Genomic DNA, 25,769 nt, shown 5'->3' with positions numbered 1-25,769 from the left:
TTTATAGCAATAATATTCAAGGTACTGGCTGAATACAATGCAGGATGTGGAGGATTGTAATACAGAGCTTTTAAGCATATGGTATGGTTGAAAAGGTTCATAAAAGAACCTTGATATGAAGCTGCTGGCTTCATGGACAGATTTGTCACTAAACTATATAGCAAGAATAACATATTGAAATATTAGAATAAAACGTGATTTGTAATTTAGGCAATTATCTGAACAGTTGCATACAAATATTACTCCAGGTTCTCATTTTCCAAGATGTGCAAATTTAATCAGATGCGATAGTGCTCTAATAAGGGGCTCTGTGGTGGTAGCTTGGCTCAGTGGTTTGCACCTTTAGTCTCAGCTGCTAAGGAGACTGAGACAGGAGGATCACTTGAGCCCAGGAGTTTGAGGCTACAGTAAGCTATGATTGCACTGCAGCCTGGGTAACAGAATGAGACCCCATATCTTTAAAAACACACACACACACAAACAAAAAAGGCTTTATGATAAAGTCTGTTTTGGAAATGTTTCATGTTATATCGTTTCTTGGTGATTCACAGTATGCCTCAGCGTGTTAAAGACTTTGAGAAATTCTGTCTTATACAAAGTCAGGATATCTTTTTTTTTTTTTTTTTTTTTTTGAGACAGTCTCACTCTGTCACCAGGCTGGAGTGCAGTGGTGTGATCACAGCTCACTGCAGCCTCAACCTGCTCAAATCCAGGATATAAGATAAGAGAATTTTTTAAAACCATGCAGTCGGCCGGGCGCGGTGGCTCACGCCTGTAATCCCAGCACTTTGGGAGGCTGAGGCGGGTGGATAATGAGGTCAGGAGATTGAGACCATCCTGGCTAACATGGTGAAAACCTGTCTCTACTAAAAATACAAAAAATTAGCAGGGCGTGGTGATGGGCGCCTGTAGTCCCAGCTACTCGGAAGGCTGAGGCAGGAGAATGGCGTGAACCCCGGGAGCGGAACTTGCAGTGAGCCAAGATTGCACCAGTGCCCTCCAGCCTGGGCGACAGAGTGAGGCTCTGCCTCAAAAACAAACAAAAACACCATGCAGTCCCCTTTTTTGTTTCAACCAATCTCTTAAGTATTATGCAAAACTCTGATTCAGATGGATATTGAAATACACTTTGGGAAATGCTGCTATTATAATAATTACTTCCATTGAGTATTACTTAGTATCCACCACTCTGGCTCTTTGTACATATAATTTTACCTTCACAACAACTATAGTAAGACTGACTGAGGCACAGAGAAGCTAGGTAGCTTGTAGAAGTAATGTGGTTAGTATCAGAGGCAGGGATTGAACTCAGGCAGCCTGATTCCAGGATCTAGGCAGCTGACTTCTCAACCCTCACACCTTTCTAATTTGTTTGGTCTTTGACCTGTGAATGTCTTAAAAATCATTTTAACTAATAGGTATTGTCATATCTTTACAAAGGGATCTTTCATCCCCCAATCTCAGAGCAGAAAATCACTGTTTCAAGATTACTGTAGTACATTTAACTGTAGAATAAAGGGAACTATAAGGAAAATTAGTTAATATTCTGCAAAACCAAAAGATGGTCAGACACACCTAGATCATTTTAGGGAAAGATTGTAAAAAGAATGATTATTCACCTTTATACATCTGTGACAAAAGTCCCTTAAGGCCAGGTGTGGTGGCTCAACACCTATAATCCCAGCACTCTAGGAGGCCAAGGTAGGTGGATTGCTGGAGCCCAGGAGTTCAAGACCAGCCTGGGCAACATGGCGAAACCCTGTCTCTACAAAAAAATAACAAAAATTAGCTGGGCATGGTGGCATGCCTCTGTAGTCCTCAGGAGGCTGAAGTGGGAGGATTGTTTGAGCCCAGGATGTCATGGCTGCAGTGAGCCATGATCACACCACTGCACTCCAGCCTGGGTGACAGAACAAGACACTGTGTTAAAAAAAAAAAAAAAAAAAATCCCTTAAAACTCTTCAGTGTGGAGGCAAGATTATGCATCTCTCAGGCATCCTGATTCACTGATGCAGGTGACCCCGTATTGTTTTCACCTAGAAGGTTTTCATTTAATTTTGTGTGTGCCCGAGTGCTGACAGGTAAAGAGAATTTATTAAGGCTTGGCACTTTGCAATTATTTTACATGCATTATGTCAGTAAATCACAACTCCTTCAGAAGACACTATTATGCCCGTTTAATGAAATTCTCTTTCTTATTTGTTTATTTATTTATTTATTGAGATGGAGTCTCTCTTCACCAGGCTGGAGTGCAATGGTGTGATCTCAGCTCACTGCAAGCTCCGACACCCTGGTTCAAGCAATTCTCCTGCCTCAGCCTCCCGAGTAGCTGGGATTACAGGCATGTGCCATGACGCCGAGCTAATTTTTGTATTTTTAGTAGAGACAGGGTTTCGCCATGTTGGCCAGGATGGTGTCGAACTCCTGACCTCATGATCCGCCCACCTCAGTCTCCCAAAGTGCTGGGATTACAGGTGTGAGAGACTATACCTGGCCAAAATTTTCTTATTTATAAATAAGAAAATTGAGGTTCAGAGAGGTTAAATAACAGTCTCAATGTTACAGTGTTCTAACAAGTGTCAGGCCCTGGATTTAACCTAGATATCTCAACTGCAGAGCCCATTCTTAAGTGCCACCTTGTGTCTTTGAAATGTTCATGAGAAGCATCTAGTGCAGGTGAGATCCCACTGCAAGCTCCCTGCTTTATGTGTGGTTTCTTCGTGCTCTTTTAGGGCTCTGCTTCTGAGACCTTTTTGTACAGTGACTGCTCACTGGCAAAGATTGAAAGAGGTAGGCTTATCATCTGAAAGATGCAAGATAATGAAAAAAGGAGAATAAAATACAATAGAATGCCAGGGTGGGTGGAGGAGAAGTTGAGTGGGTAATAGGTAAACAAGGGTTAAAGATGAAGAGAAAAGTTAGAGGCAGGAGGAGTGTGGTTTCCATACATTAATACTCTTATTTTCCCCCAGTGTTCATACTTAGAAATTTAAACCTTGACATATGAATACTTAGCTTTGTATACTACCTCATATCTTTTTCAGAGCAAAGTAAAATAAAAACAAGTAGGTTTTATGAATACTTGGCAGATAAGCAAGCCTCTCTGAGCCTCAGCTTCCTCATTGATTTTCTGCATCAAAGTCATTGGGTAAAGTCCACATAGGAGACATCAACATTAAGGTGGTGGTTAAAATCAACAGAATGGATCAAGTTACCTGGGAAGGGTATTTGGAGAAAAAATAACACTGGACCGAGGGCAGAAACTGTGTCATCCCTGCATTTTCCGAGGCCAGAAAGGAGCAGAGATGGAATTCACCAAGACTCAAGAAGAGATTTTTATCTTAGAAGCCAAGGGACCCAGTGGGAACTTCTCCCACGCAGTAACCTTAGTTAAAGGCCAGGTTATAAGAAATAAATTAAAAATTAGGAAGTATAAGAAATGAACTAGAGAGTCCAACTGCTGTTTAGCTGTAGCCAGTTGCTGCTGCTGTGAAGAGTAGGCCTAATGGTCCAGAGCTTATCTTTTTTTAAAAAAGAAACTAAAACCGTGAATTTTACCCCAAATTCCCAGTTTTAATGTTACCAACTAATTTAGAGTTTTGAAAACAGTATTTGGCTCAAGTAAATTATATCTATGGAGATACATACTCATATGGTTATATTTGTTCTGCTGGGCACTAGTTTTTAATCTCTGAATAGTGGTTTTTTTTTTCAAATGGAAAACATAGTCCAGAAAGGCTCTGTAAGATAATTACATGGCAATATCAAGATCATTGATCTTCATTGATAATCTTTTCCAGAGCAGTTGCCTGGAAGGGTGAGGACATTATTGCATTGAGTAGTAAATGGGAGATGAGTGACATTAGCAAGGGTAAACAAAGACAACGTGGTTAAAGAGAGAGAATGATTGTTAGGTGGGGAGATGGATGAAGGGGAGTCACAGTTCTGTGCCTTGTTATGTTTTTAGCTCACGTTCAAAGTAACAAAGAACAATTCCTACCTTGTATTTACCAAATATATTTGTCTAATGCTATGTGTGAATGATCCTAACATTCTGTCTCTCCTACCCCTCAACCAATTTTACAGCTTTTTTTCCACTTACAAAGAGAACGGTCCTTTCCTGAGCACAGAGCTAGGTTTTATGCTGCTGAAATTGCTAGTGCATTGGGTTACTTACACTCCATCAAAATAGTATACAGGTACAATTTTTAAATATACTTGTAAAAATTACATATAACAGTATTTTATTTCGGTTTGTATTCAGTTTTGCTTTTCCTTCCTTTTAATTTGGTAGAGACTTGAAACCAGAAAATATTCTTTTGGATTCAGTAGTAAGTATTCTCTTTTAAAATCTACTAGTTCTCAATTTTTGTTGTTGCTTTTATGCTTAGTGCAAAAAAAAGTCTCAGAGATTCTGTACTGTGTTATTTTATTTATATAACATTCTCAAAATGACAAAACTGTAGAGATGGAGAACAGATTAGTGGTTGACAGGGTCCAAGGGGATAGAGAGTGCAAAGATAAAGGGGTAGCATTAGGGAAGTTCCTTTGCAATGAAACAGTTGTGTCTTGATTGTGGTGGTTGTTACATGAATCTATACATCTGTATTGTGTAGAGCTAAGCACACACACATAGCATGCATGTAAAAAGTGAAAACTGAATAAGGTTGACAGTCTGGTTAATAGTATTGTACTGATGACAATTTCCTCTGTATACTATTTTGCAATTTCCTGTGGATCTATAATTATGTGAAAATAAAAGGATTTTAAAAACTGTTAATTTATTGGCTGGGTGTGGTGGCTCACACCTGTAATCCCAGAACTTTGGGAGGCCGAGGTGGGCGGATCACTTGAGGTCAGGAGTTTAAAACCAGCCTGGGCAACATGGCGAAATTAGCGAGGTGGCATGCACCTGTGGTCCCAGCCTCTCGGGAGACTGAGGCATGAGAATTGCTTGAACTCAGGAGGCAGAGGTTGCAGTGAGCCGAGATCGCATCGCTGCACTCCAGCCTGGGCGACAGAGTAAGACTCTGTTTCAACAAAAAAGAAAAACTTACTGAAAAATTGTCAATTCCTATTTATGCACTGTTTTATCTTACCGCCCCTGTATTTGTCAGGGACATGTTGTCTTAACAGATTTTGGGCTTTGTAAAGAAGGAATTGCTATTTCTGACACCACTACCACATTTTGTGGGACACCAGAGGTAAGAAATATATCTCATTGTCATTCATATAATCATGTATAAAATGCAAATATGAATTACAGATTGCATATATAAATTTAAAATAAGAAAAGTAGAATAAAAACTGTCATTTCAGCTTCCAGCCAGCTGGAAATATCTGATAATCATGCCTTGATAGTTGGGTATTTTTAACTGTGATTGTTAGGTATGCAAGACCCTTTTGAATAATCCAACAAATATAAATTATGTTTATTTGTTTTAATGTGAGAAGTTTACCTTAAACTGTCTTTACACATTTAAATTATATTTCTTTTTTTGTTTCCTTGTTCCTAAAAATAAATATTGTAGAAAATTATATTTTTAATCCTTTAAAAATCACAAATTAGTGTGATGAAAAAGTGTTCTTTTTGTGAATGTAGTTAACATAGTGAATCACACAATTAATGGGTGAATTGTGTGGGTATGTGACGTTTAATAAGCTGTTTTTTCTTTTAAAAAATGAGCTAAAGGCAAATATGGCAAAATATTAACACTTGACTATATCTCAGTTGTAGTTTTTCTACATTTGGTTACATTTTCTACATTTTGGTTACAAAAACCAAAAACATTGGTTTTTCTCATTTTTTTGTATGCTTGAAATCTTTTGTAATAAAATTAAGTGTTTACTTACCAGAAGAAAATAAAGCAGTGGATATGGAAAAAAAAATCACAAATCAGAATTTATTTACCAGACCATCCCATTTTCTAATCATGTTAGCTAGCAAAAAAAGTATCTATTTGTGACAATAATAATAATCCTTACAAATCATGTAAAACCTTTATTATTCATACTTCACACACAGAAACAAGTTTGGTTTATTTTAAACTGTCCAAATTCCAAGGTATTTATAATGATTGTAGGTACCATGTAATATTTCATCTTTATCGTGGAGTACTTGCAAATACAGTGTTGAAAATGTGCGAGAAAATGGCTTCTAATTGAGTTCAGAAACTTAACTAAAAGTATCTCTAAGTAACAAGTATTTACCTTGAAATGAGTTTTTCCTTCTTTTTTCTGTCTAACCCTGGCACTTGTATATATTTATAACCATTCTGTTTTGGTTTATATATGAAGAAACATTTTTTGTTATTGTATATTAATTTCATAGTTAAAGTATTTTGCCATTTCTTTAGATCACATAAAAAAGCTTAAGAAGAAATTACTTTCTTACATGTATTTCATATGGGAAGAGGTAATATATTTTGGAATGTAAAATTCGAGTTCACTGTCTTAGATGTGTTAAGTTGTGATGAGTCTAAATTTCCTGCAAATTAAAATGTAAATAGACATCTACACCTTACACAAGTTTTCTAAATAATATGTTAGAGAATTGCTGTTATAATTCTCAAATGAGAATACAATTCATTCTTTTTTACTGAAAAGAAAAAAAAAGGATTATAATTGCTACATTAACAATTCTTGCTAGGTGCTGTAGCTCATGCCTGTAATCCCAGCACTTTGGGAGACCAAAATGGGCAGATTGTTTGAGCCCAGAAGTTCTAGACCAGCTTGGGCAACATGGCTAAACCCCTGTCTCTATGAAAAATACAAAAAACTAGCCAGGTGTGGTGGTGCATGCCTGTAGTCCCAGCTCCTCGGGAGGCTGAGGTGGGAGTATCACCTGAGCCCAGGAGGTCGAGGCTGCAGTGAGCTGTGATTGTGCCACTGCATTCCAGCTTGGGCAACAGAGTAAGATCCTGTCTCAAAAAAAAAAAAAAAAAAAAATGTATTTAAGAGGAAAACATGAGTAATGACCAAGTGAACTTCTAAAATAATCTTTGAAAGACTTTCCCCACAAATACCTACTTCACCTATTGAGAATTACAGATTCTACCTTCACTATACTCTTTTATTTATTTTAACTGTCTCACAGTTTCCGAGGAGAAATGCAGAATACGTGTATTTTGAAGTGTCCTACGTGACGTTACCTAAGAACCACTGGTGTAGACTGAGAATACCCAACCCACTGGAAATCTAGATAATTTGGTTTTAGTATGATAGCAACAACTAAAATTTGTTAAATTTCTCAATTATTTATAAATTTTGTCTTGATTTGTTTACCAAGTTGCTCTAATATTTTATTCTTTTCTATAGTACCTTGCACCTGAAGTAATTAGAAAACAGCCCTATGACAATACTGTGGATTGGTGGTGCCTTGGGGCTGTTCTGTATGAAATGCTGTATGGATTGGTATGTATTTCTATATCTCTTTATTCCAGTGTATTCTCATTGATTTGATTGTCTGTCTGTCTCTCTCTCCCACCTTAAGAATCTCATGGACACTTAGATAACACTAACAGAGCAGTAATAGCCTGGTTTAATGAACTCAAAACCACATTAGGAAAAAGTACAAAAAGAGGCTGGGCGTGGTGCCTCACCCTGTAATCTGAGCACTGTGAGAGGCAGACGCGGGCAGATCACTTGAGGCCAGGAGTTTGAGACCAGCGTGGGGAACATGGCGAAATCCCATCTCTACTAAAAATACAGAAAATTATCTGGCTATAGTGGTGCATACTGTAGTCCCAGCTACTTGGGAGGTGGAGGCCCAAGAATCGCTTGAACCCAGGAGGTAGAATTTGCAGTGAGCCAAGATTGTACCAGTGTACTCCAGCCTGGGTGACAGAGGGAGATTCTGTCTCAAAAAAAAAAAAAAAGGGACCAAAAAAAATCCCTTTTATTTTGTTACCAGTTTTTTTAAATTAATATAATTGTTTCTCTGTTATAACTATTTCAGATGTTCTCACCCCCCTGGCATTTTTAGAAATAGACACCTGGTTGTAATATTAAAATTATCTGCTTCCATTCAGTTTACTCAAATATTACTCTAATTTTAAGATAATGAACAGAAAATGATTTTGCATTTATCAATAAATTACTGTATTTCAGAAGATAAGGTATTTTGGTTTTGCCTTTTATTTTGTTTAATAGATTTAATTAATACACAGGTGCTCAGCTTTTCCCATCATTGAAGATCACTCTATTCCCATCCCTGAAAACACCATGTCTTAAAATTTTTCTTGAAAAAAAGTGATGTTTATGCAGTCAGTTTGCCCAGTTCTTAGTTAAAGACACATAGGCTGGCCAGAACTTCTGATTAACAAGAATAAAGTTTTTTCACTACATTGAGTTAATATTATTCCAACCCAAAGCAAACAGTGTAGGCATTTTAGTTAGCTGAAATAGCTTTATAAGAGTACATGTATGTTTTTCTGTAGGCTTTATGACATGTTTAGAACAGTTTCTAGACTCCCTTTGTGGTCCCCTAAGTGTCCAGCAGCCTTGTGCTGGGAACGTGCAAATCCCTGAAGCTGCTGCTACATGTAGTGCTGATGTTAAATGCCGCTGTCAGCCAAGACCTGAGCTGAGTGTCTGTTTGCTTTTTGTTGAAAACTGTGGAGCTTACAGTTAAATTCAGAACATGAAGTACATTTCAGAGCATTTGTTTTATCTTGCTAGTTTCGAATGATAGATTCCTGTGAAAGCCAACACCATCTCTTCTTTGCCCTTGACTGTGACCTGCATGTCAAAAGATCTAGTTGTCTGGTTATGCTACTGACTTAGAACATTGGAAAACCACTTTATACCTGATTTCCCTTTAAGCACTGTTTATTTGCCATCTTCATATTTCAGAATCCTTCTAATTTATTTAGAGGACTTTGAAAACATATCATTACACATGAAATGCAGTTGATTCAAAAGAGGACATTTGAAACATACATTTTATTAATCAAACTTTTACTGATTGTTTTAAAGTGTTTTATTTTGGCCAGCCGCAGTGGCTCATGCCTGTAATCCCAGCACTTTGGGAGGCCAAGGCAGGCAGATCACCTTAGGTCAGGAGTTCAAGACCAGCCTGGCCAACATGGCAAAACCTCATCTCTACTAAAAATACAAAAATTAACCTGGCACAGTGGCGTGCCCTGTAATCCCAGATACTTGGGAGGCTGAGTCAGGGGAATCACTTGAACCCGGGAGGCGGAGGTTGCAGTGAGTGGTGATCATGCCACTACATTCCAGCGTGGGCAACAAAGCGAGACTCTGTCTCAAAAAAGACCAAAAAACAAAAAAAAAGAGTTATATTTTAAAATATAAGCTTTTTCTTTCCTACACAAAGGAAAGGAAAAGTGACAAGCCTATAAAAGTCCCTTAACTTTAAAAACTATGTATACTTTATTATTTTTACTTTTTTTTTGAGACAGAGTCTCACTGTGTTGCTCAGGTTGGAGTGCAGTGGAATGATCACGACTCACTGCAACCTTGACTTCCCAGGCTCTGATGCTTCTCCTACCTCAGCCTGCTGAGTAGCTAGGACTACAGGCGTGCACCACCCCGCCTAGCTTATTTATTTATTTATTTATTTGTATTTTTAGTAGAGATAGGGTGTCGCCATGTTGCCCAGGCTGGTCTCAAACTCCTGAGCTCTAGTGATTTGCCCGCCTCAGCCTCCCAAAGTGCTGGGATTTCCAGTGTGAGCCACTGTGCCTGGCCTCACTTTTTATTTTGTAAACTTCTGTATTGTCTAGATTTGTTACAACAAGCATATATTACTTTTCTAATTTTCACAAAAGGAGACTAAAAAGAAAAAAATGTCATTTTAATGTTTTAGGTCAGATTCATCTTATTTTATAAAAATACTAGTAATTAATATTTAAGAGGTTAAAACAAACCCACAAGGGTAAAATATTAGAGGCCAGTCCTCTGGTGAATAAATTGGGGGTTTTCTTGGGGAAAAAAAAATAAACAGTAACATTTTACATGGTAATTCCCTCTTCGGAAAAATGTTTCTGGTACTCTGGATACATTAATTCAAAAGGAAGTAGTTTTGTAGGTTACATATTACAACCTTGCAGATAGAACCTGAGTAGCATGATAATCTTCCTTCCTCTTATTCCCAGAGTACAGAAACCTGTACAGCTCATTTTTTTTCCTCAAAAGTTGTTTGTTTGTTTGTTTATTTATTATTTATTTTATTTGAGATGGGGTCTCGCTCTGTGACCCAGGCTGGAGTGCAGTGGCACAATCTCAGCTCACTGCATCCTCCACCTCCCAGGTTCAACCAATTCTCGTGCCTCAGTCTCCTGAGTAGATGGGACTACTGGCCTACACCACCATGCCTGGCTGGTTTTTTATATTTTCAGTAGAGACAGGGTTTCACCATGTTACCCAGGCTGGTCTTGGACTCCTGGCCTCAAGTGATCTGCCCATCTCATCCTCCCAAAGTGCTGGGATTACAGGTGTGAGCCACCACGTCTGGCCTTTATTTTTACTTTAAATCTTTATAATTAGATAATTAGCTAATGCTTGTGTTGAAGCCATACCCCAAGTCTTTTGGCTGTCACGGTGGCATTTTTAATTCTGCAGAGTACAGTCATAATATTATCTCTGTTGTAAGTACCTAAGGAACATTATCTACAGGCCTCCATCTCTACTAGAAATTCCTTTGTTTTAGTGAGTTTATTCCCAAGTCTGAAATTAATGTTTGATCTGTCTTGAACTTCCATTTCCAATGATTCTGTCATTATGCGTACGATAAGGTTGGTCATTTTCTCTAAAACAGATACTACTACAAGTTGTATATAATTTAACAGCTGTCTACAAGGTGCTGTTGAACAAACTGGCCCTAATTCATTTAGTAAACACTTATTAAGCTCTGTGATGTGTTGGGTTTCAGAATCTCTTCGCTTCAGGAAGCCACACTGCAGGTATCTACACGACCTAAGAGGTCCATACATTTTTTCAACTGACTGCTCCATCAAGATCAAAGCCATTTTAACTCCATTTTCGCATAATTTGTTTACCACTAAGTTTTATTTTGCTTTTTTTTTTTTTCCCAGCCTCCTTTTTATTGCCGAGATGTTGCTGAAATGTATGACAATATCCTTCACAAACCCCTAAGTTTGAGGCCAGGAGTGAGCCTTACAGCCTGGTCCATTCTGGAAGAACTCCTAGAAAAAGACAGGCAAAATCGACTTGGTGCCAAGGAAGACTTTGTATGTAACAGCTTTCCCAGCTCCAGCTTTATTTAAGCTTATTTAAAATTTGGAAATAAAGCTTTATTTTATATGGTATTTAATTGAATGAATACAACACGAGGAGAATAGCAACATGGAAAAAAAACATACTTGTCCCCATAGTTTTCACCTGTATTTATATAAAACTATATAGTATTTAAAGCATTTTCTCTTGCATGCACTTTTGCCCTGTCCACACATACACTTTCGCCCCCTGTTATTTACTTGATTTTCATTTATTACAAATTCCCCTCCTCTTCTTTTTAAAAAGTGTTGTGTGGCATATTTTCACTACCTAAACTTTCTTTTGCTGTTTTTATTGCTAAATAATACTAACATTTTCATGAACTAATAACACAGAGACTAACCAACTAGTAAGCTTTTTGTTGAGGGTTTGGGACTATCTAAACATCTAAATCATTTCCTTTAGCAGGAATTTGTTAAGTGCCTCTTGTCTGCATGAGGTAATGTCTTTTGCCTTGAACACTAAATCACTTTTTTTTTTTGGAATTTGGTGAGACCTCCTTGAGATAATTAGGGAATCTGCATGTTTGTTTCAAATCAGGGTAATTAAATTTGTAGTGTAGTTACTGGCATTATGTTAGTGTGTCAGTAAATTCACAAAATATTAAGAAATATGAACTTTTAAAATTGCTTTCTCAGATATTCTTGGAGGCTGCTTATCAGTCTTGAACTTGAGCTGTGAATAAAAGACTTTGCTGCTACTGCTCTACGCCCCACTCCCCAGTTCAACTGGTAGCTCTGCCAACAACTTCCTTTCCGTTGTTACAGACAGTCTTGCTAATATTTCACACCTCCTTGTCCCTTGGTCCATTTATTGAATTCATTGATGGAGATTGCAGCTCTAGATGAATCCAACTATCATCTCGTGGGCTGCTGAACAGTGCTAAAGAAAGTAACAAACTGGGCATATTGGAAGCACTGTGAACCTCGTCTGTGCTTCCCCACTGTCTGGTAATACTCTTTGTTTCTCTGTGTAGCTTACTCTCCTCCTCTCTGTATTAACTATTTCATACCTTCTCTCCAGACTTCCCAGATTCCCTTTCTTCTTCTTCACTTTTAACAGATGATCTTGCCTTCTATTTTGTAAGGAAAATAGAATCATCAGAGTGGAGCTAACTTAGCTTCCTGCTATCAAATGCACACGCCTATATAAACCTGCAGGATCCTGTCATTTCCTTCCTCCTGTTGTAGTGGAAAAGGTCTGTTTCCACCTGTGCACTAGATCCTGTCCATTTGTAAGGAACCCTGTTCATGCTTGTTTGTTTGTTTTGCACAAATAACTGCTCCCGTTTTTTCTGGTTCCTTCCAGTCAGTAATTAAATGTTATCAAATCTGTTGCTTCTTAAGCCACAAAAAACCCCTCAGTCTTACTCTCCTGAGAGGTATTACTCTATCTTCTTCCCTTCTTAGCCAAACTTGTTGAAAGTTTTCTTTGTTCAGTCTCCCTTTTCCAAGCTCTTTCATTTCTCAGTCTACCACAAAATAGCCAGGAGAATTGCTGGATACTTCTTTTCCTCAACTTACGCCACCCTCAGCAGCATTTAAACTTGGCAACACTCTCCTGTTCCCTAGGCTTCTGCAAGAGCACACATACATCTCATCTCAGGCTTTTCTGTATTTCTGGACCATTCTCCATTACCTCCCGTGTAAGCTCCTTTTCAAACCTTCAGGTGTTGCGGTGCCCTGTTGTTCTAAACCCTCTTTTCTTCTGTGCTGTCTTCCTGGGCAATCTTAATTGATCCCATGGCTTTAGTTATCTATGTGTTTTCATCTCACACATTTATATCTTTTCTTTACTCTTCAGCCCTCTTTTCTAAACTCTAGACTTAAATAGTATCTGCCTGCTCACCACCGCCACTTGGAGTTCTTGAGAGTACCTCAAATGCTGCTGTTGTCCCCCATGCTCCCTTTTGTATTAAAGGACATCACTGTCTATGTGGCTGTTCAGGCCAGAAATCTGAGAGGCATTCTTGATTTTTCCCTCTTCCTTACTTCCATATTCAACAAACAGCCAGGTCCTGTTCCGTTTGCTGCCTGAATCTTTCCCATATCCAGACATTTCTTTCTAGCCCCACTGCTGCTACTCTTTTCCTACTATTTGTCATCTTTAGTCTGGTTACAGTGGTAGCTGCTTTTCCTTTATCTGGTCTTGACTCTTCAATCTAATACTCTCTGTAGCCAGGGTGGTGTTTTGGGGGATTTTTTTTTTTTTTTTTGAGACAGAGTTTTGCTCTTGTCACCAACGCTGGAGTGTAGTGGTGTTATCACGGCTCACTGCAGCCTCAACTTCCCAGGTTCAAGTGATCCTCCCACTTCAGCCCCCAAATAGCTGGATTACAGGTGCGTGCCACCACACTATTTTGCAGAGATGGGGGAGTCTCATTGCATTGCCCAGGCTGGGTTTGAACTCCTGGGTTCAAGTGATCCTCCCACTTCGGCCTTCCAGAGTACTGGGATTGTAAGTGTGAGCCACTGCGCCTGGCCCAGGGTGGTAGTTTAAAAAACATTTCTCACCAACCTGATGCTTTAAAAAACAAAAAAAACACGTTATGACATTCTCATGACTAAATCCCCTTGATGGCTTCTTGCGACCTTAGAGCAAAATCCAAAATGTTTAATGTAGACCTGATACGATACAGCCGGTTTAGCTCTTGAGCTTCACCTTATGTGACAGTCCCATCCTTCCCTACACTGCAGCCATATTGGACTCTCATTTTCTTGACCATACTAACCTCTTTGCCACCTCAGAGCCTTTCTGGAACATGTTCTCCCCATTCTTTTGTCTGGCTGAATTCTTACTCATTTTTCAGACCTCTGATGAGATACCATTTTCTCCAAGAAGTCTTTTTAACCCACCAAATTAGGTTGGATCCTGCTTTATACACTCCCATGGCACCTTGAAGGAAAAAAAGCTAGAGTCAATACTGTGCCGTTGTTTGGTAATACCAACCCTGAGTGGGATATTTTTTTATTAGTAGAACTCATGACAGATTTTATTTCTACTCTACTGTATAAAGCTCTCTGCCCAACTTCTTTACCCCCCCTACTCCAATAAGAACACTAATTCTTTGTACCTCTGTAGTGCTTTATTCTTTTCATAGCACTTTACATCCATACTTTACACTGATCCTTAAAACATACTTCCCCTGAAGTATTTAGGGCAGAAATGTTATCCCCATTTTACCAATGAGGAAACTGACTGTGAAGAGAATACAACTTAAGTTTAAGTAGATCATTCTAAGTAACTTTTTTTCAGTCTTTCTATTGCTTACATGAATAACATCATTTTGCTACACAAATAACATACACACGTTCCTAAAAAGAGTCATTGAGGGGCAAAATAGTAATAGTGTGGCTTCATAAAATTACGCAGTTAGTACTTAATATATTCTTCAGCATTAGTCAAACATTTTTTTAATATTCCAGCTTGAAATTCAGAGTCATCCTTTTTTTGAATCACTCAGCTGGGCTGACCTTGTACAAAAGAAGATTCCACCACCATTTAATCCTAATGTGGTAAGTATATATCCAAATCTTTCTTTCTAAAATCGTGAAACATAATAGCAGTTCATTATAATTTTCAGACTAGATCTCAGAGTCACCTGAATTAAATGGAGTCATTACCTAAATATTTGTGAAATACGTCACTCAGGGTTGTCTAGTATAACTGATAACTTCAGGGAGACCAGTAAGATTATAGTTAGATTAGCTTGATAAAAATATCTTCCAGCACAGTAATTGTAAAGTGTTTCTTTGGAGTATGTATAAGAAAAGAATGAACTCAATAAGTCAGCCAGGTATGGTGGCTCACACCTGTGATCCCAGCACTTTGGGAGGCTGAGGCGGGCAGATCACTCCCAGCACTTTGGGAGGCCGAGGTGAGTGGATCACTTGAGGCCAGGAGTTCAAGATCAATCTGGCCAACATGGCGAAACCCTGTCTCTACTAAAAATACAAAAAAAAAATTATCCGGGTGTGGTGATGCATGCCTTTACACTCCCAAACTACTAGGGAGTCTGAGGCATGAGAATCACTTGAACTCAGAAGGTGGAGATTGCAGTGAATCAAAATTGCGCCACTGTACTCCAGCCTGGGTGATAGAGCAAGACCCTGTCTCAAAATAAAATTGAAGAAAAAAAAAAAAACAGGTATAGACAAACATTAATAAAATAATATTAATGTAAATTGTTACTTTTTTGGGAAAACAATAGGATAGTATTATAAAAATGTTTGTGTTAGCTAGACTTGTTAAATCTATTTGATGGAAACATTTCACCTAAAGATAATTTGTTTAAAGCAAAAAGCCACATTATAGATGAGCTTTATACTATTAACAGTGGTGGAAAATTTTGGAAAATACAGTAAATATATAACAACAGGAAAATTGTTAATAATCATCAGTAGGCCAGTAATGATGTTAGTAACTAATGATAGCTTCCTTTGTATATGGATACACACTTTATATGTGTCATAATATATAATTTACTCTTCAAGCTACCAGCTTACTGCTATTACTGTTTTTCTTATTACACATTTTATAAATGAGGAAATAGCAGCTCAGCGATGTCTCATAGCTGGATGAAAAGTAGTAGAGCCAGGATTCTAATATATGCATGATTCCAGAGTCATTATTCTATGTTTCCTTATGTGCTGTTGTCTTTTCTTGTTAAATTATATAAAAATGAGCAAACACTTAGAAAATCCTCATAAAGTTACATGAAAACATGGTAATTACAATTTTTGTGACTTAATAATTATAGCAGTAAAATTAAGGATAAGGACTAGAATAGAATATAAACCAAGATTGATTTGGAGTTTTAAGATCATAGGTGAATTTAAGTTCTTTGATGTTGCTGTAAAACCTAAGGAATACTTTTTTTTTTTTTGGAGACAGAGTCTTGCTCTGTCACCAGGCTGGAGTGCAGTGGCGCAATCTTGGCTCACTACAACCTCTGCCTCCCTGGTTCAGGAGATTCTCCTGCCTCAGCCTCCTGAGTAGCTGGTACTACAGGGGTGTGCCACTACGCCTAGCTAATTTTTGTATTTTTAGTGGAGATGGGGTTTCACCATGTTGGCCAGATGGTCTCGATCTCTTGACCTCATGATCTACCCGCCTCAGCTTCCCAAAGTGCTGGGATTACACGCGTGAGCCACCGTGCCTGGCCAGGAATACTTTTTTAATAAATTAGAGCAGATAAGGAGATCAGGAAAGTATTATTTAATAGTCTATCAGGCTTTGTTCAAGGTTAATTTCTATACATAGCTCCTAGCTGGTATTAATAGGTGTAATATTTTACACCTACATACATAATATTTGTAGGCTGACTTATTTCATGTAGTGCATCCAGGAATGACACCATTAGGAATAATATTGGTCCCAAATTTGTAGAGTTTGTGGTAGGAAACTAAGACTCTTTAAGAATTATTTTTCTCTTTAGACTAAGTATCTTAGCAGAATTTAATTACATTCAAATAAATATATCATCAGGCATGCTGAATTAGGGACTCCTAAGTGACATTGGAAATGGATAGCTCCAGCATTGGATCCCTGCTCTTCTCTGATTAACTAGAAGTTAAGCTTTTCTATATTTATTTTTTCTTTCACAACATGAGCTGTTTCAGGTAACATTTGTAAAGCACCAGAGTGCATTGCACACAGTAGATATTTAATTAGTAATATCTTTTTTTTTTTATCATTTTCCCTCTGTTTGGGAATTTTTCCGTTAAATATTTATTGGTAACTTGGTTAGAAAACACAAATAAGTAGAACATAGGCTCTGTCTTCAAGAAAATTACAGTTAAGGGGATAAAATATATAAAGAGAAGAGTTAAATAATTATATATTTAGTGCATATCAGGCATTCAGTGTTGTAGAATTAAAATATGTAATATGAGACAAAACAGATGCCTCATAATAACTTATGGTTGCATCTGTGGGGGAAAAACAGTTGACAGAAATAATCTTTGATGCTTATTCTATCAGTGAATAAAATAAATTAGTTGATTTTCCAGTCTGCTTAGTGTTTTATATTTTAATAGGTTAGTTACTAGGAAAAGAGAGAGTGGGATTATTGACCATGCTAAGCTTCAGTATTTCTATGATGAATGTTGCTAGCAGTTAGTGAGAATTATTTCAAAATCTAACAGGTTGCATAAAATATTTACTTCAATTATACGTGTCCAACTAGTCTACATTAAAAAAAGGACTGGAAGCAGTTTATTTCTCTGTTTACAATGGGTAAAAATGCATTCTGGATTCTCTTTTTTTAGCCCACAAAATTGAGGTTATACTGCTAAATGTTTAATTTATCCTAATAAGATTTGGTTGCTTAATTTTATTCTCTCAGCAGCTGATAGAGAAAGGATAAGACCAGTGACCTAAAATGGGTTAATACAATGAATGGGTACATTATTATATTTTAATCTTTTTTTTGCTATAAAATTCATCAACAAGTAGTTTTTGACACTTTGAAAGATTTCTCATTATACCATTTCAGAACAACCAACACAAAACAAGTACCTCCAAAATAAGCCATATTCATATAGGATTTCATTGAAGCTCCATCTGAAATCCTCTAAATTACTATGAAGCATATCCTAACATTCCATTCTGTGTTGGGTACATCCAGGTTTTGATCCTTGCCTCCACTTTAATCCTCAGAAAAACTTACTTTGTTGCTGGTTTCATTTTGGCATCTCTTGGAATACAAATTGCTCAGGTTTTTTACTCCATTTTTGAAATACTGACTATTCTGCATAGCTAATAGTTTACAGTTCTGTGGCCTCAGTCCCTGCTTTAGGAATTTCTGTTTATTATATATAAAATTTTGGAAAAGTATGAAAACAAAATTAACTGCTTGGTGGGAGAGGGCTCACCAACATTTAAAATTAGAGGTTCCCCCCAAATAATCCTTAAAGTAAAAGTATAGCATAGAAAATAATCCCTAAATGTAAAAGTATGGCATAGTCCTGCCCTGAGGGGGTAGATGTGGTATGCAGCTGTGATAGGAGTGGCTTGGCCATGCTCCAAGTGAGTCATTCAGAAGCCACATCTGAGGGGTGGGTCTGGACCTGGGGAGAGGCTGGCATCATTCTAACAATTCTGTAAGCTGAAAGAAAATATTCATTGCTGGGTCAATGAATCACTCTTATTAATGGTTGTTAACACTAGCTAAGTGTTAAGGGATTGGATGTGGTAGGAAGGGAAATACTATGAAAATACAAGGGTCTAGAAAGGACAGATTGGAGTGAGGGTGCTTATTAGTACCAGGACATAGTTATGCTGTACATTTCCAAGTAGAGGGGAGAAAAAAGGAATTAACGTCTAGTGCGTGCGCACTGTGTACCCAGCATTGTGTTAGGTCCTTGATTGCATTCCCAAACCCTCTGAAGAATTAAAACGTAGGTATGGGCTGAACACAGTGGCTCATACCTGTAATCCCAGTACTTTGTGAGGCTGAGGCGGGTGGATTCTTTGAGCCCAGGAGTTCCAGCCTGGGCAACATGGCAAGACCCTGTCTCTTAACAACAACAACAACAACAAAAAGTGAAAAATTAGCTGGGTTTGGTGGCACGCACCTGTAGTCACACCTATTCCAGGCACCTAAAAGTAACCCTTGCAAGACCTAAGATAGTATTTTTGTGTATAATCTTTAAGTGAAGAATGCTTTTTAAAGCACGACCCATAAGCCATAAGAGAAAAAAGTTGGTAGATTTGACTACATAAAATTTCATTTCATTTATTGATTGATTGAGACGGAGTCTTGCTCTGTTGCCCAGGCTGGAGTGTAGTGGCGTTATCTCGGTTCACTGAAACCTCCGCTTCCCAGGTTCAAACTATTCTCCTGCCTCAGCCTCCCAAGTAACTGGGACTACAGGTGTGCACCACCACACCCGGCTACTTTTTGTATTTTTAGTAGAGATGGGCAGAGCCCTCACTCTTATTTTAATTGTTTTTATTTTATTTTATTTTTTTTTGAGATGGAGTCTTGCTCTGTCACTTTTTAAAGCACGACCCAGAAGCCATAAGGGAAGAAAGTTGGTATATTTGACTACATAAAATTTCATTTCATTGATTGATTGATTGATTGAGACAGAGTCTTGCCCTGTCACCCAGGCTGGAGTGCAGTGGCGCAATCTTGGCTCACTGCAACCTCCACCTACTGGGTTCAAGTGATTCTCTTGCCTCTGCCTCCCAAGGAGCTGGGACTACACGTGCCCGCCACCATGCCCGGCTAATTTTTTGTATTTTTAGTAAAGATAGGGTTTCATCGTATTAACCAGGATGGTCTCGATCTCCTGACCTCGTGATCCGCCTGCCTCGTCCTCCCAAAGTGCTGGGATTACAGGCATGAGCCACCGTGCCTGGCCCACCCTCACTCTTAATAAAGCACATAGTACAGGTTGAGTATCCTTTATCTGAAATGTTTGGGACCAGAAGTGTTTTAGATTTGGGATTGTTTTTTGGATTTTAGGATTTACTTACTGATTGAGCATCCCAAATCTAAAAATCTGAAATTCAAAATGCTCCAGTGACTGTCATGTAGATGCTCAAACTTTTTAGATTTTGGAGCATTTTGGATTTGGGATGCTCAGCTTGTATTATTCCTGTCAGTATCAGCCATGAGCCATGAGGGCATTATAAAGGCAAGTCAGAGAACATTGCCATCATTTGAGTACCTTCTACATGTTAGATTCTGGAAATTTTGTTTATTAACACATCAGATGCTTGCAACAACCTGAGGAGGTAGGTGATAGTAGTATTACTTTATGGAAGAAGAAACAAGCTCATAGAGATAGAGTAGTTTATATAACGAATTACACAACTGTAACTCCAGCACTTTGAGAGGCCAAGATGGGCATATCACTTGAGGTCAGAAGTTCGAGACCAGCCTGGCCAACATGGTGAAACCCTGTTTCTACTAGAAATACAAAAGTTAGCTGGGCATGATGGCACATACCTGTAGTCCCAGCTACTCAGAAGTCTGAGGCATGATAATTGCTTGAACCTGGAAAGTGGAGGTTTCAGTGAGCCAAGATCACGCCATTGCACTCCAGCCTGGGCAACAGAATGAGATTCTGTCTCAAAAAAAAGACAGCTAGCAAATTTTGCAGCCAGAATTCAAGAGCCCATGCTTGAAGGATTGTATATAAGAATTTGATGAGGAAAAATATATACATATATACATACATATAAAATTTCTGGCATTCTTTGTCTCTATGGGGGATTTTCTCATATGGGAGGATCTAGCATTCCGGGTTTTTGTGGTCTCTGCTCAGTCTGTAGATGTACGAGGCTATTATCCTTTGCTTATAATACCTGTTCTGAATTTCTATGAGTGCACCCTCAGTTAGACTTAATGACTTGAACATTTTAAGGGTTCCCTTCCCTGTAGAGCAGAAATAACCTAGAAATTCAGGGATGGACTTTTTTTTTTTTTTTTTTTGAGACAGAGTCTCGCTCTGTTGCCCAGGCTGCAGTGCAATGGCGCGATCTCGGCTCACTGCAAGCTCCGCCTCTCAGGTTCAGCCATTCTCCTGCCTTAGCCTTCTGAGCAGCTGAGAATACAGGCGCCCGCCACCAGGCCCGGCTAATTTTTTGTATTTTTTCACCTTGTTAGCCAGGATGGTCGCGATCTCCTGACCTCGTGAACCGCTCACCTAGGTCTCCCAACGTGCTGGGATTACAGTCGTGAGCCACCATGCCTGACCAGGGATGGACTTTAAGAGTGAATCACCTGAATTTGTATTCTAGTTTTTGTCTACAAATATATTGGGGCTAGGCATGGTGGCTCATGGCTGTAATCTCAACACTCATTTTGGGAGGCTGAGGTGGGAGGATTGCTTGAGCCCAGGAGTTCAAGACCAGCCTGGACAACATGGTGAGACCTCGACTCTACTAAAAATAAAAAATAAGCCAGGTATAGTGACATATACCTGTGGTCCCAGCTACTTGGGTAAGGCTTAGGCAGGATGATCCCTTGAGCCCAGGAGGTCGAAGCTGCAGTGAGTTGTGATTGTGCCACTGCATTCCAGCCTGGGCTACAGGATGACACCCTGTCTCAAAATTGTGTGTGTATGTGTGTGTGGGAAAGGTAGAGTCTATTAACTTGCATCAGATTTGTAAAGGAAAATTAAGAATGACTGTCTGTGAGCTTAAGCAGCTATCATGTTTAATTTTCATATCAGGACTCCGTAGCCCTCCAGAGCTAAGAGTGCCCTAGTCAAATGCTTTATGACATTCTCTGTAGCACAGTAAGAGTCATCTTTCACAATTTTGCTTATAACCAATAACCTAATTAAATAACTGATAACAAAATTATAATTTTACTTATAACTGCTTCATTTATTCATCAGAAGGCTTTACCTACCCATAATTGAGAAACCAGATGGATAGGCATTTTATGGAAATGCAAATACAAAATGCTATCCTGAAAACCTACCTGAGACCTTTTTCTAAACTTGGGTGTAGTGAGGCAGTGATGGGTAGAGAGAAAGGGGATCAGTGACAAGCCTTGAGATTTAAATTAACAATGAATCTCTGTCTGTGAGCCTTCCTTACCTTTCTCTCTCCTCCCCCAACTCAAAAAGAACCTTAACTATTAGAACAAGCTTGTTCAACCCACGGTCTGTGGGCTGCATGCGGCACAGGATGGTTTTGAATGTGGCCCAACACAAATTCTTAAACTTTCTATAAAACATTATGAGACTTTTTTTGCGTTTTTTTGTTTGCTTTTTAGCTCATCAGCTATTGTTAGTGTTAGTGAGTGTGGTCCAAGACCATTCTTTTAGTGTGGCCCAGGGAACCCAAAAGATTGGACACCCCTGTTCCAGAAGGACAGATAACTTCACCTAAATAATAAAGGTCAGGAAAGGAAAAGCAGAAAAGTGTTTCAAGGGAATGAATTAGGAAGACATCTAAACTTGCCAGCAATAAACACACAAATTCATAAAGGAGTTGTAATAAAAGACTAAATTGGGCCAGGCGCAGTGGCTCACACCTGTAATCCCAGCACTTTGGGAGGCTGAGGCAGGTGAATCACGAGGTCACCATGTCAGCCTGACCAACATGGTGAAACCCTGTCTCTACTAAAAATACAAAAAGTTAGCTGGGCGCAGTGGGTGGGCGCCTATAATCCCAGCTACTGAGGAGGCTGAGGCAGGAGAACTGCTTGAACCCAGGAGGCGGAGGTTGCAGTGAACCAAGATCGCGCTACTGGCACTCCAGCACGGGTGGCAGTGCAAGACCCTGTCTCAAAAAAATAAAGGATTAAATTAATGAAAGAAAAGCTAAGGTGAATAATACTGTGCTTTTGATGTTTTAGGCTGGACCAGATGATATCAGAAACTTTGACACAGCATTTACAGAAGAAACAGTTCCATATTCTGTGTGTGTATCTTCTGACTATTCTGTAGTGAATGCCAGTGTATTGGAGGCAGATGATGCATTCGTTGGTTTCTCTTATGCACCTCCTTCAGAAGACTTATTTTTGTGAACAGTTTGCCATTCAGAAACCATTGAGCAAAATAAGTCTATAGATGGGACTGAAACTTCTATTCATGTGAATATATTCAAATATGTATAACTAGTGCCTCATTTTTACATGTAATGATGAAAACTATGAAAAAATGTATTTTCTGCTATGTGCAAGGAAAAATAGGGCATTTCAAAGAGCTGTTTTGATTAAAATTTATATTCTTGTTTAATAAGCTTATTTTTAAACAAAATTTAAAAGCTCTTATTCTTAGCATTAACCTATTTTTAAAGAAACCTTTTTTGCTATTGACTGTTTTTTCCCTCTAAGTTTACACTAACATCTACCCAAGATAGACTGTTTTTTAACAGTCAATTTCAGTTCAGCTAACATATATTAATACCTTTGTAACTCTTTACTATGGCTTTTGTTATCACATCAAAACTATGCAATTGGTACATGGTTGTTTAAGAAGAAACCGTATTTTTCCATGATAAATCACTGTTTGAAATATTTGGTTCATGGTATGATCAAAGTGTAAAAGCATAATGAATACATTGGCTGCTAGTTAACATGGAATAACTTTATTCTGCAGATCATTTAAGAAGTAACAGGCCGGGCGCAGTGGCTCACGCCTGTAATCCCAGCACTTTGGGAGGCTGAGGTGGGTGAATCACCTGAGGTCAGGAGTTCGAGACCAGCCTGACCAACATGGAGAAACCCCATCTCCACTAAAAATACAAAATTGGCCGGGCATGGTGGCGCATGCCTATAATCCCAGCTACTCGGGAGGCTAAGGAAGGAGAATCGCTTGAACCCGGGAGGCGGAGGTTGCTGTGAGCCGAGATCGCGCCATTGCACTCCAGCCTGGGCAACAAGAGGGAAACTCCATCTAAAAAAAAAATGAGTAACAAAAGGAAATTATTGTTTTTGAAATACCAATTCAACTTTGTGGATTATTTTTCCTCCAAAGGAAAAGACAAAGTTTAATGGTTAGGATTTTTAAGTATTCCCAAAGATCTGAAGGGTAATAAAATGTACTGCTGGATTTTTTAAGGTGGTACCAAAAATGAATGTCTCTCTGTCATATATTTATATTAGAAATACATTGTGTTTATGTTCTGTTCATCTTTTGAATGTTTAGTATGCTATTAAGTCATTCTAAATCTTTGTATTTGCTTTTGCAAATAGGTATTTCAAAGCTCTTTTCCTAATTGGTTAAGTAAAATAAAAAATTGAGCTTTCTAGAGTATTTGCCTAATTGGGAATTAAAAAATAGAATAACAGGCCAGGCATGGTGGCTCATGCCTATAATCCCAGCATTCTGGGAGGCCGAGGCAGACAGATTATTTGAGCTCAGGAGTTTGAGACCATCCTGGGCAACGTAGCGAAACCCTATCTCTACAAAAAATACAAAAATTAGCCAGACATGGTGACACATATCTTTAGTCCCAGCTACTCTGGAGGCTGAAGTTAGAGGATGACTTGAGCCCAGGAGATGGAAGTTGCAGTGAACTGAAATCGTGCCACTGCACTTTTCAGCCTGGGTGCCAGAGCAAGACCCTAGTTAAGAAAAAAAAAAAAAAATTGTAGGTCAGTGTAAATGTGTATAGTTTTATTGCAATGTAACAAAAGCTGAAAATCAGGCAGATGTGTATTCAGTATCTAATTCAATATATCTTAGAAAAAGTACAGGAAACAGACCTTAAAATCGTAACCTACCAACTAATTTACATGCTTATAAAAGTAAAGGAGAATAACTGGCTGGGCATGGTGGCTCATGCCTATAATATCCCAGCACTTTGGGAGGCCAAGGCAGGAGGATCAGTTGAGCCCACAAGTTCAAGACTAGCCTGGGCAATGTAATGACACCTCATTTCTATTTATTAAAAAAAAATAAAAAATAAAAAATAAATAACTACAGAAGAACTTTAAAAAATTAAAAATAAGCTTACCTTGGATTCTTGGCTTAGAGTAGAGGTTTTTTTAAGTTATGTAGGAAACATTTTTGTAAAAGTTTAATGACCCACGTTAGATGCTCCAAGAACAAGCATCCCTTCCATGTATGTCTTGAAAAAGAAATCACGAAAGCATTTCTCACCAATATTCTGTGGCTTAAAAGTGTTTAGCAGAATTGGGCAGTGGGGGTGGCAGTGTGCTTTTCTTATATTAATAATATTTACATCCAATACACTGAATCTTCCTTTAGAGGTAAGACTTTAATATCTACACTGTAAATATTTGGTTTATTTGGCACTACTGTAAGTTTCATTTTTACACAAAGCTCTTATTATAAATCAAAATAAAAATTGTAGTTTCTTGTATGATTTTTTGTACTCATTCATTCCTGTTAAGCTGCCAAAATTAAAGTGCAATATTGTATATTTTAAGAACAAATTTAAAATAGAATTTTGTTTCTCAGATCACAAGAAATACAAATCTATATAGTATAATAAAATCAGCAAAAAAATCAACTAATGTCTCTCATTATTAGAAATTGAAATTGGTAATGGTTGCAATGGTCATTATAAAATGAATTATTTATATGTGTGAGGGAAAATAAAATTTGAACAAATTATTTGGACACATGAATTACTAGATTATTATAGGCTTATGTGTATAATATTCAGAGAACAAAATGTTTTCTAAGTTTCAAGTTTATCTTTTCTCTCATAGCATAAGCCTTTTAGGAAAATGTATACCCTTCGAATAACCATTTCATGGTTATTATCAAAATATACCAGAAGGTCTAAATGAAGACTCTATAACATCTTTCATGTTACCCATACCTCCTATATGGTATAAAATAGGGCTTCCCAACCATTGTTGCCTCATAATACACACTGAAAATTACCAGATTTGTCACACTTGGGGAATAGGTGCCCAACGATGCAAGCAGTGGTAGCAGATCCTCTGTGTGAAGTTTTCATATGCAATTTACAAAGAAAGCCAGCAAACTGTTCAGATATAATTTAAGAGGAGTTAGCATTTGAACGGGGGCTTAAATATTCTGAATTTTTGCCATTGAAAATTTATC

General features: G+C 38.1%; 1 protein-coding gene across 1 annotated transcript in view; it reads left to right on the top strand.

Moving 5' to 3' along the window:
* The window catches only part of SGK3 (serum/glucocorticoid regulated kinase family member 3), a 69,055-nt gene extending 43,849 nt beyond the window's left edge, over positions 1-25,206 (top strand). Inside the window, 7 exon segments of the mRNA XM_017896319.1 lie at positions 4,087-4,199; positions 4,295-4,331; positions 5,118-5,204; positions 7,318-7,413; positions 11,058-11,213; positions 14,685-14,774; positions 22,583-25,206. Coding sequence (XP_017751808.1) covers positions 4,087-4,199; positions 4,295-4,331; positions 5,118-5,204; positions 7,318-7,413; positions 11,058-11,213; positions 14,685-14,774; positions 22,583-22,753 — 750 coding nt within the window. The 3' untranslated portion in view covers positions 22,754-25,206.
* Positions 25,207-25,769: the final 563 nt, after the last annotated feature.

This window comes from Rhinopithecus bieti, unplaced genomic scaffold (assembly GCF_001698545.2).
Source record: "Rhinopithecus bieti isolate Rb0 unplaced genomic scaffold, ASM169854v2 scaffold_27306, whole genome shotgun sequence".
Taxonomy (NCBI): domain Eukaryota; kingdom Metazoa; phylum Chordata; class Mammalia; order Primates; family Cercopithecidae; genus Rhinopithecus; species Rhinopithecus bieti.
Note: the sequence above shows the minus strand (reverse complement) of the source record. Positions and strands in the feature narration are given on the sequence as shown.